At 47.6% G+C, this 12,036-nt stretch overlaps 1 protein-coding gene across 1 annotated transcript; it reads right to left on the reverse strand.

Annotated features, from left to right (window-relative positions):
* Positions 1-331: 331 nt before the first annotated feature.
* Positions 332-10,928, reverse strand: bloc1s5 (biogenesis of lysosomal organelles complex-1, subunit 5, muted). The gene is made up of 5 exons (XM_078216823.1): positions 10,787-10,928; positions 9,959-10,041; positions 6,163-6,292; positions 3,246-3,304; positions 332-1,428 (listed from the first exon to the last, which is right to left on the reverse strand). The coding sequence occupies exons 1-5, from the start codon at positions 10,803-10,805 to the stop codon at positions 1,255-1,257; spliced, it is 465 nt and encodes a 154-aa protein (XP_078072949.1). The 5' UTR covers positions 10,806-10,928; the 3' UTR covers positions 332-1,254.
* Positions 10,929-12,036: the final 1,108 nt, after the last annotated feature.

Genomic DNA, 12,036 nt, shown 5'->3' on the forward strand with positions numbered 1-12,036 from the left:
CCCTGCTGTTGTCAGATGTTCTTCCTCTGTATAAAAAATATGGCCTAATGATTTTAGTTGTGTACTTGCGATGTCGACAGGAAAGTGAAATCGGACGTTAGAGACATCCTGAAGAGCTCCTTAAACAAGACAAGAGGACGAGGGCCATCTCCCTCCCTCCCCACTGCAATAAAGTTAAATAATGGCAAACCTTGTGCCTTCATCTCCACTTACACCACAGTGGGCTACCAACACTCCAGGTGACTCTGTGCTGGTTGGTGTTCTTACTCTGGGTACCGGCAGGTGATTGATGAGGCTGTCAAAACATGGTGGTGAATGAAAATCCTGGCTGCGGCTCAATGTTATCAGAGCAAATCTCAAATATTTATTCCATCTGCTCCAGCACTTTAATCACAACTTTACCACACTGCCAAGAACGAGGCTTGACAATAAGCCATAAAGGAGGAGTTGCCCGTGTGAATTTTAACTCTCGTTTTCACTCACATTCTCGCACCTCGGAAATTGTCATCACGTAAAGTTTAACATTTAACAGAACACTTTGGACATGCAGTGGATTCTAGAGCAGCATTTGCCCTGAATCTTCATTTCTACAGATTAATAGTTACCGCACTTCAATAAGAACTGCAAAGTGCTTCACGATGATGTTGGCAATGAGGCTTTTATAGAAATATTTTCATACAGTTTTCTCCCAGACAATTTGTAAATATTTACAAGGCTGGTTAATCTCGATGGAACATTGTGTAATCTCATCTGTTGATGCGCATCAGTAATGCAACAGAATTAGTAATGCGGTTAGCAAAACCCACTCGTAAACTATTTAAACACTACTTTTTTTTTTTTAAAAAGTGTTTTTCTTTTAAATCCCTGGCCCAAACAGAACCTGCTATTTTACTGCTGCATATTTACATTTCTATTAAAATGTTTTACATTAATGTTGATGCAATTAAATGTTTGATGAGAACTTAGTATTTCAGAGAAAATCTTACATATGAACATTATGCGATTAGAGTTCTCCAATCTTTACCATTTAACATTGCAGTTAACCTTACTGATTGGTATACCCCTAATCGCACAAGTTTAACGCATCATTGCTCCGACTTGCATACATGCAAATTTTGCCGTCTCTGTTAGAGGATTGTTACAGATTTTTAATTTTTAAATTAAAAACTTTAGGAAGTGTTGATCCTCATTCAAACAGACTGGACCAGGGAAGAGTACAGGTACTGGCCGAGACTTCTGTTGCCACTCTGCTGCTTAGAAAGTCCGGAACTTTGCCAAGTCCTTCGCCATCGTTGCATATTGTTCCTTCAGCCACTCGGCCGCTTTTGCATGTTCTTCCTCCACCGCGGCGCTCTGGCGGTGCTGCTCAGTCACGAAGGCCTCCCATTCAGCCTTGCGCCTCTCTCTGCTGGCTCGTAGCCGCTCAGCCTGTAAGCAATAAGAGGGAAATGTGTATTTGGCACATCTTGGTGTTTCTGCACACGCAGAGCTTTTGTCAACAGATGCTCCTTTTGACACAATACTGTAGATGCGGGAAATCTGAAACAAAAACAGGAAATGCTGGAGATGCTAGGTCTATTAACGTCGGTGGAGAGAGCAGAGGGGCGGCCCTGTGGCACACTGGTTAGCATTGCTGCCTCACAGCTCTAGGGACCCAGGTTCAATTCTGGCCTCGGGTCACTGTCTGTGTGGAGTTTGCATCTTCTCCCAGTGTCTGTGTGGGTTTCCTCCGGGTGCTCCAGTTTCCTCCCACAGTCCAAAGATGTGCGGGTTAGGTTGATTGGCCATGCTAAATTGCCCCATAGTATCAGGGGGATTAGCGGGGTAAATATGTGGGGTTACTGGAATAGGGCCTGGGTGGGATTGTGGTCAGTGCAGACTCGATGGACCGAATGGCCTCCTTCTGCACTGTAGGGATTCTATTCTATAAAATTCTGTCCATCAAGTCACAGTTTGTAAAGGCTACAGCAAGGTGTGCCACGCTAACAATAGTGATTACAGTTCAAAGTCACGCGGTGACTGAAATGTTGTGGAAGGCATGATGTTATGTGCAAGTTCTTTCCTTCTGCCTGCCTTCCTGTCAATAAGGAAACACAACTGTGGAGAGCGGCGTTGCTCAGAAAAGTTAAAGCAAAATCAACTTAAAATTGACAAACAGTCCGGAATGTCACTGGAGGTGAAACAGATTCTATAGAATCCTACAGTGCAGAAGGAGGCCATACGGCCCAGCAAGTCTGCACCAACCACAATCCCAAACACGCCCTATCCCCTTAACCCCATGCATTTAGCCTAGCTAGTCCCCCTGACAATAAGGGACAATTTAGCATGGCCAATCCATCTAAACCGCACACCTTTGGACTGTGGGATGAAACCGGAGCACCCGGAGGAAAAACACACAGACACGGGGAGAACGTGCAAACTCCGCACAGACAGTCACCCGGGGCCAGGAATCGAACCCAGGTCCCTGGCGCTGTGAGGCAGCAGTGCTAACCACTGTGTCATTGTCAGAGCTACTTTCCACAACGTGCCTCATTTTGGGTTGATTGGAAAAGGGCTGCCTCCAATTCATCCCTCTTCCTTCCCACGTTTACCTCTTCTATTTCTCTCCGTACTTCTCGTTTTCCCAAGATTCCTCCCTTTATGGTTCATCCTGATACAACTGCTCACGTGCCAGAAAGACACGGATTTGGCAACCAACAATTTACTTTTAAAAACAGCAAGTTCTCGAGTTTGAAAAATCACTTGCTGAAGGTTTGCACAATATTGGCAGCTGATTTAGTCTTTGCGCAACATAAGAGAAAGAAATTTGACCAATCCATAGATGGCACTAAATTAAACAGACAATAGAATCATAGAATCCCTACAGTGCAGAAGGAGGTCATTTGGCTTATTGAGTCTGCACCGAACACAATCCCACCCAGACCCTATTCCCCAACTCCTCCTGTTAATCCCCCTGATCCTCGGGTCAATTAAGCATGGCCAATCAACCTAACCCGCACATCTTTGGACGGTGGGAGGAAACCGGAGCACCCGGAGGAAACCCACGCAGCCAAACCCAATGCAGACCATTAATACAAAGGGAACTACTCAAATACATTCAGATTGCCACTCGAAAAGAACAGAGGCAAGTGTGATAACTCAGCAGGGCCACTCTGCTAACTGTGACAGGAGTAGAGAGGCCCTGGCATCTTCATTCAGGAAGCCATCTGAAAGCAGAAAGGATTCAGTGTGTGCGAGATACTGACCTGATCTGTTTCCTGCTCCCTCTGCTGGATCCTGCTCACAATGTGGTTTGCAGCTTCCACTGAAAATAGTCAACATAGAGCAAGTATTAGCAGCACAGAGATATATTGCAGCAAGCTGACACAACCATTGAAAAAATACAGAGTTCAAGCTTATCTTTCACACAGCTGCACACTGATACAGGCTACACAGCAACTGTTTCATAGAATCACTATGGCCAGTGTTTAATGGCCAATCCACCTAACCAGCATGGCTTTCAGACTGTGAGAGGAAACTGGAGCACCCGGAGGAAACCCACGCAAACACGGGGAGAACGTGCAAACGCCGCACAGACAGTGACCCGAGGCAGGAATTGAACCCGGGTCCTTGGCGCTGTGAGCCAGCAGTGCTAACCACTGGGTCACCCTTTGCAAAGTATAGGGCTAGAGATTAAACCCGTCCCCACCCCGTGATTCACCCGATTGTTCCCTCAGAGAAAGAAACCCTTCACTCTGGCTGAAAACCTGGTTTCCTGTTGCAAGGAGCTGAACGTGACTGATTGTCACACTATCATGTCTGTGCCAGCTCGCTACAAGAGAAACGTAGCTAGTTCAACTCCTCGTCCTTTTCTTGTAGTCCTGTAAAGTCTCTGTTCAGATAATTATCCAATTCCCGTTAGATAGCCACAATTAAATCTGCCTCCACCACACTCAGGCAGTGCATTCCAGATCCTAACTACTCACGTGTTTCCATTCTTACTCATGTTTCCATTCTTTTGCTTTTGCCAAACACCTTAAACCAGCGTCCTCTGGTCTTTTCACCAATGGGAACAGTTTCTGGGTAGACTCTGTCCGGACCGCCCCCCCTCCTGATTTTGAACACCTCTCCGCAAATCTCCTCTCAACCTTCCCTTCTCCAAGAGCAGCTCCAGCTTCACCCATCTACCCACACCAAGTCGTCCCCCAGCCCTGGTCCACAGTGCGCTGGGAAAGTTACCCAAATTCAAGAGCCTCAGTCTTGACAGATGGCGCGGCCCAGAGACCGACGGTATCCTGGCAAAAGGCTGGAATCGAGACCGCGCAACAACACTCCGGAGTACAGGGCAGCATGTTGGCACAGTGGTTAGCACTGCTGCCTCACAGCGCCAGGGACCCGGGTTCGATTCCTGGCATGGGTCACTGTCTGTGTGGAGTCTGCACGTTCTCCCCATGTCTGTGTGGGTTTCCTCCGGGTGTTCCGGTTTCCTCCCACAGTCTGAAGATGCGTGATTAAGTGGATTGGCTAAATTGCTCCTTAGTGTCAGGGGACTAGCTGGGGTGAATGCATGGGGTTATGGGGATAGGGCCTGGGTGGGATTGTGGTTGGTGTAGACTTGATGGGCTGAATGGCCTCCTTCTGTACTGTAGGGATTCTATCCACAGAGAGTTGGACAGCATGGAAAAAAAAAATCGCCAATTGTCAACTCAGATCATCAGTAGAGGTGTCCAAGTAGGGAAGGTGGTGAAAGGGGGGGAAGTGGACAATTCTAGTTCAACACAGGTGGAGCCAGTCGATTCTGGAATGCACTCTCCCAATCCAGTTAAGGGAGTCAGCATGCAGACCTGATTTATTGCAGTCCGTCAGCACAATGCCAGTACTAAATAAAATCATCCACACAGTAAATTCTCCAGCAAGATCCAACACAACTGAGAAACGTCCTAATTTTTTGTGGAGCACCACATATTCCCTTTGAGATCTCAATGCAGCCACTGTAATGTTTGTTGCGATGCACTCTTTGGGTAGCTGCGTATCCGCAACCCACACAGCTTCCAAGGGACATTGCTGCCAAGGCTGGTATCCTTTGCCGAGACACATTCCTCGTCTCAGCTGCAGGCTGTTTGAACAAGGCACGCAGGGATGGGAACTGCTAGGAGTAGCTAAGCACACATCGTAGAGGAGGAGTGTTTGTATTCAGAAGCCTCCCCTCGTCCCACAGTGAAGAGTTTCTGTTAAACAACAGTCATGAAGTGAAAGGAAAAAGGTAACTGAAGGGGAACGGATGACACAGTGGAATAGACAGTTACCCTTTCATCTCTGGGTTGCTAACTAAAATGAAGCTCTACAGATGGGATAAATGTTCCTTCTCATCAAAGCACCATGCTCAATAAACGATCATAGAATCATATAACAGGACGAGGCCATTCATGTCTGTGCTGGCCCTTTAAAAGCTGCCCAATCAGTCCCACTTCCTGTGTTCTTCCCCACAGCATTTCAAAATGTTCCTCTTCCAAGTCTTTATCAGAAAGCCTTTTGAAAGTTGAAAACCGCAAGAAACTACAAAGGGTTGTGAATGAAACCCAATCCATCACGCAAACCAACCTCCCATCCATTGACTCTGTCCACACTTCCTGCTGCCTCGGCAAAGCAGCCAGCATAATTAAGGACCCCACGCACCCCGGACATTCTCTCTTCCACCTTCTTCCGTCGGGAAAAAGAAACCAACCGACTCAAGAACAGCTTCTTCCCTGCTGCTGTCAGACTTTTGAATGGACCTACCTTGCATTAAGTTGATCTTTCTCTACACCCTGGCTATGACTGTAACACTACATTCTGTACTCTCTCCTTTCCTTCTCTATGAACAGTATGCTTTGTCTGTATAGCGCGCAAGAAATAATACTTTTCACTGTACACTAATACATGTGACAATAAATCAAATCAAACCAAATTTCCCTTTCAGGCAGCGACTTGCAGATCTTAACGACTATGTTAAAAAAATTATTTTCTTGCCCCCCCCCCCCCCTCGGACCCACCCCCACCACCCCAAGGCCCCCCATCCCCCACCAGTTCTTTTGCCAATTACGTTACACTTTTGTCCTCCTGTCACTGTAAACTGTTTCTGATGATACCCAGAACAATGTTTAAATTACAAAACACATATCCTGTTAAAATCCATAAACCTACGCCTGGCCAGAACGCTGGGAACGTTGCTGTACATTGCCTCCTGGGTTTTGGGAATGATTTGGTCGTTCAGCTCCACGATCTGGCTGTTGACACCTTCCAGCCCCCTGTGCTCTCGAAACCCACGCTTCTCCTTTCAAAATTCAAACAAAAAGGCGTCAGATGGAACAGCTTTGCAATTTTCTCTCTCTGAAAAAGCAAGCAATCACACGCAAGAGGTGAGGATGGTTTATAAAGGCAACATTGGAACACACAGGGACAGGGAGCTGTGAGAAACACCACCAAGGCACTAAAAGGAATATTAAGTCAAAACCATTGGGAATAAAAAGAAGTTTATAAAAATGAATTGAAAGGCAGAGTAATATTACATTCATACATGATTGAGTAGCTTGTGGCCAAAAGCAACTGTATATTCCTCACAGAATCATAGAATCCCTACAGTGCAGAAGGAGGCTTTTCAGCCCATCGAGTCTACACTGACAACAATCCCACCCAGGCCCTATCCCCATAACTCCACATATTCATCCCACTAATCTCTCTAACCTACGCATCCTGGGACACTAAGGGGCAATTTAGCATTGTCAATGCACCTAATCTCTGGAATTCTCTGCCCACTGAGGTGGTGGAGGCTACCTCGCTGAATATGTTTAAAGCGCGGATGGATGGATTCCTGATCGGTAAGGGAATTAAGGGTTATGGGGATCAGGCAGGTAAGTGGTACTGATCCACGTCAGATCAGCCATGATCTTATTGAATGGCGGGGCAGGCTCGAGGGGCTAGATGGCCTACTCCTGCTCCTATTTCTTATGTTCTTATGTTCTAAGCTGCACATCTTTGGACTGTGGGAGGAAACCGGATCACCCGGAGAGAACATGCAAACTCCACACAGTGACCCAGGCTGGGAATCGAAACCAGGTCCCTGGAGCTGCGAGGGAGCAGTGCTAACCATTGTGCCACCATGCCGCTCATGTAATACTCCGAATGTCACAGCAGTGACAGAAGGGTGGGTACAGGACACAGATGTAGGGCTGTTAGCAAAAGAATCAAAGGTGACTTGAGGGAACCATTTGTTTAAAAAACATACAGCAAGTGATAAGAATTGAGGATATGCTTTCTGAAAGGGAAGTGGAAGCAGATTCAGATTCAATAGTAGCATCCTCAAAAGGGGATTAGATAATCACCTGAAGGGGAAAAATTATTACAGGGCTATGGGAAAAGAGCAGGAGAGTGGGGCTAATCGGATAGCTCTTTCAAAGAGCCCAGTATAGACATGATGAGCCAAATGGCCTTCTTCAGAGCTGCATCATTCTATTATTAGTATCTGGTTTCCTTGGTTGCATTTACAGAGGGAAGCTTACTTCAGTGTCAAGTGTTTTCCGTTCCAGGTACTTACCCTGATATTCCATCTATATTCTTTACACTTTCACATACCCAATTTGAATCCACCATTGGCAGCCATGCCTTCAGTTGCCTCAGCCCTAAGCTCTGGAATTCAGCCCCTAAACCTCTCATTTTCCTCATTTAAGACTCATTCAAACCTATCTCTGACCAAGCTTTTGGTCATCAGGCCTAATATCACTTTGTGAGGCTCAGTGTCGTATGGTTCCTGTGAAATGCTTTAGGGCATTACATCAACGTAGCACCTTTATTCATAGAATAGAATTACAAAATCCCTACAGTGCAGGAGGTCGTCATCAAGCCCGCACCGACAACAACCCCACCCAGCCCTATCCCTGTAAACCCCCACATTTACTCTGCTAATCTCCCTGACACTAGCTGGCAATATAGCATGGCCAATTAACCTAGCCCGCACATCTTTGGACTGTGGGAGGAAACCCACACAGACATGGGGAGAACGAGCAGACTCCGCACAGACAGTCACCTGAGGCCGGAATCGAACCCAGGTCCATGATGCTGTGAGGCAGCAGTGCTAAGCACTGTGCCACCGTGCTGCATGAAAGATATTATTGTTTTGGGACAATTGCTCACTGAAAGAAAATAGTATTGTCAGTATTCCTCCATTTCCTTAAAAAAACACGTTTTGCTCCTTCAGAGGCCCGTTGCTGTGGTGACCACTTATTTTAAGCATGTCAAAATATGTTTAATACAGGTGTATGAGCAACTGCTGGGAGACTGTTTCACGAGGCAGCATCGCAAACAAGACAGACTCTGTCCTCAAGACATCACCCAAGTATAATCTCCAACTGAAGGTGCAGGAGAGTATTCAGGACCTTGGTCGTCTTTACTATTCCCTATCGCACCAAGTGTGGCATCCTTACAAGTGCTCCAGTTGAGATCACCCAGGCCTGGGATCGAAACTGGGACACATTGGTCTGTATGGAAGGAGTACAGTAAATTATACCGTGGCCTAGTGGGTGGAAGTCCGTGTGGCACAGCCCTGAATGTACCTTTTAATTCAAGTGGATCAAGGTGGGCAGCACCCTGTCTTGTACTAGTGACTGTGTTCAGACAGCAAGGGAGGCAGTGGCATAATGATGTCACTGGACTAGTAATCCAGAGACGCTGGGGGACACGGGTTCAAATCCCACCGCAGCTGGAATTTAAATTCGATTAGTAAGTCGGTGATGGTGACCACAAAAGTGTCAGCGATTGTTGCAAGAACCCATCTGCTTCACTGATGTCCTTTAGAGAAGGAAAATCTGTCACCCTAACCTCGTACGGCCTATATGTGACTCCAGACCCTGAACGATGATATGGTCTGACAGCCACATTCCATGACGGAATGAAAATCCCTGCCTCTTTATTGCTCCTTTCAATCCCCTTTTAAAAGCTATTGCTGAAAAGGTGTCCACCATCTTATCAGACAGAGCATTCCAAATCCTATGGCCCATTTCTCTTGGTCAAGGGGACCATACCAGGGTCTAGATTTAAAGAAAGAGATAGGAGGTTCAGAGGGCGATTTGAGAGTCTGGAGGGAATCTGGAACTCAATGCCTGAAAGGGTAGTAGAGATGGAAACTCTCATCAAACTTAAAAAGTTCTTGGATTCGGACTTGAACTGTCATATCCTACAAGGCTACGGACCAAGAGCAGGAAAGTGGGATCAGACCTGTCAGCCAGCACAAATACGATCGGGGAAAAAGGCCTCCTTAAGTGGTGTAAATTTCTATTCACGAGTTGAGTAAAAATCGTTTCCCTCTGGTCACCTCTTGGAGTAAGATACATGCCCAGGGAACAGCCAGAGTGCACAACACTCTCAGAAAAGAATACAAGGAAGGGAGACATCAATGGCTACTGACATTAGGGAAAGCAAGCAGGGTACGACAGATGAAGAATGCTTTTTTTAAAAATTCCTTCATGGGACATGGGCGTCAATAAATGGCAGCAATATATATTGCCCATCCCTAGTTGCCCTTGAACTGAGTGGGTTTGCTAGGCCATTTCAGAGGGGCAGTTGAGAGTCAACCACATTGCTTTTTTCTGGAGTCACATGTAGGCCAGACTGGGCAAGGACGGCAGATTTCCTTCTCTAAAGGACATTAGTGAACCATATGGGTTTTTACTACAATCAGTTTTATAGTCATCGGTAGATTCCTAATTACAGATATTTCTATTGAATTCAAATTCCACCATCTCCCATGGTGGGATTCGAATCCGAGTCTCCAGAACATTAGCTGAGTTTTTGGATTAACAGCCTAGCGATAATACCACTAGGCCATCACCTCCCCAGTGCTAAGTGTATAAACACAGCTAACAATTACTGAGGGAGACTGGTAACAGGGACAGTACATTCTTCTCCATGTATATTGTTTGCCAAGCCTTCCCGTAAAAATACTGACCTCAAACTCTTTAACGAAATAGCGAATGTCTGCCTGGATGATGGGCCTGTGGTCAAACAGCCTGGAATGAATCTCACTCAAATCTGCAAGAGTAACACATTTCAGCAACTTTAGATTACATTCGCACAATGGAAGAGGAGGAGGGAGTGTGAGAGACAGAGAGAGAAGGGGGAGAAAGTGAGAGGAAAAGGGTTAAAGAAACTTCTGAAAGTGCTTGGGTCAGGTGTCCAGGAACCAACTGCCCCAGAGCCTCACTGACCACCAGGTACATCTTGGACCCCCTGGACACCCCCAACCAGCCCCCAGGGGGGCACACACTGCCCCCGCCCCCAGGGGGACACACACACTTACCCACACTGACCCCACCCCCAGGGACACACACACACACACTTACCCACACTGACCCTACCCCCAGGGGGACACACACACTTACCCACACTGACCCCACCCCCAGGGACACACACACACTTACCCACACTGACCCCACCCCCAGGGACACACACACACACTTACCCACACTGACCCCACCCCCAGGGACACACACACACACACTTAGCCACACTGCCCCCACCCCCAGGGGGACACACACACACACACTTAGCCACACTGACCCCACCCCCAGGTGACACACACACCCACCCACACTGACCCCACCCCCAGGGGACACTTACCCACACTGACCCCACCCCCAGTGGGGGGGGGGGGGGGACACACACTTACCCACACTGACCCCACCCTCAGGGGGGACTCACCCTGCCCCCAGCCCCCGGGAACACCCACACTTGCCCCACCCCCAGGGGAGCACACACCCACAGGGCAGGCCCTGACCTTTCCTGGCCCGCTCCATGCCGCCACTGCGGCCCCGGCCCCGGCCCCGGGCAGATGCCTCCTCCACTGCTCCCGCTCAACCCCAGCCGGTACACAGCCGACAACCCCGCTCCGAGCGACCGATCCAACACTCCCCCCCCTCCGGAAACATAATGGTTCCTCCCAAAGTTGATTGGTTCGGAACCGTGTCTATGAGACACGCTGATTGGCTGCTCGCAACAGTGGGCGGGCAGGAGAGCTCCGATTGGCTGAAAGTGAAAGGAGCGCCCACACTGCAGTAACCCGGGGGGGGGGGGGGGGGGGGAGGAGGGGAAGTGGGTGACTCCTCAGTGAAGTGGATTCTAATCCCAGCCCCTTGTTGGGGCTGTTCTGAATCAGTTGGATGATCCTTGGATGGTCAGGGGGCCTCATAGATATTTAAATTGGTCTGAGGGACAGATCTGACCCTTCCTGAGGGAAAGGAGCCCCCAGATAACATTCCCATTCTCCAGATACCCTTTCCAACATGCTTTAGCTAGATTATAAAAACCCAGGTATAGTAAGGGTCCAGGCAACTCTCCTCAACAATATATCTCCACACTGAAGAACTACGAAACATTATATGAAACAATATACTTTCTAAATTATATAAAAGTTTATTAAAGAACCAAACACACAATTCACTTTTCCTGATAATCACAATATTGATAGTTCTAGTTGAAGAAAGTAGGGCGGCACAGTGGTTAGCACTGCTGCCTCACCGCCAGGGACCCGGGTTCGATTCCCAGCTTGGGTCACTGTCTGTGTGGAGTTTGCACATTCTCCCCGTGTCTGCATGGGTTTCCTCCAGGTGCTCCGGTTTCCTCCCACAATCCAAAGGTTAGGTTGATTGGCCATGCTTAATTGAGCCTAGTGTCAGGGGGATTAGCAGGGTAAATGTGTGGGTTGCAGGAGTAGGGCCTTGGTGGGATTGTGGTCGGTGCAGATGTGGGGCCGAATGGCCTCCTTCTGCACTTTAGGGATTCTATGGTTTCTATAATCTTGTTTCTAATAGAGAATCCAAGTCTAATTAATGCTACACAGAAATATTTCAGAGATCCATCAATAGGTAAAGTAGTATTTACCTTGAATCCCTGAGCAGAAGGTTACCGAGTCTAATGAGATATCTCCACCCCAATTAAGGGCATAAGTATCATTAGTATGCTATTGCAGTCACCTTTATCTTGAGAGATGCTGGAGTGAATCCAACAAATCTAAACATCCTACTGCGG

Source organism: Mustelus asterias, chromosome 7 (assembly GCF_964213995.1).
Source record: "Mustelus asterias chromosome 7, sMusAst1.hap1.1, whole genome shotgun sequence".
NCBI classification, from domain to species: Eukaryota; Metazoa; Chordata; class Chondrichthyes; order Carcharhiniformes; family Triakidae; genus Mustelus; species Mustelus asterias.

Excerpts from the sequence above, each read along its gene's own strand:
- bloc1s5 (XM_078216823.1), bottom strand. Across the intron at positions 3,305-6,162 it reads TCCCAGCGTTCTGGCCAGGC|TGGAAGCTGCAAACCACATT; the intron begins GTAGGTTTATGG and ends GACTATTTTCAG. Across the intron at positions 1,429-3,245 it reads GGGAGCAGGAAACAGATCAG|GCTGAGCGGCTACGAGCCAG; the intron begins GTCAGTATCTCG and ends TATTGCTTACAG.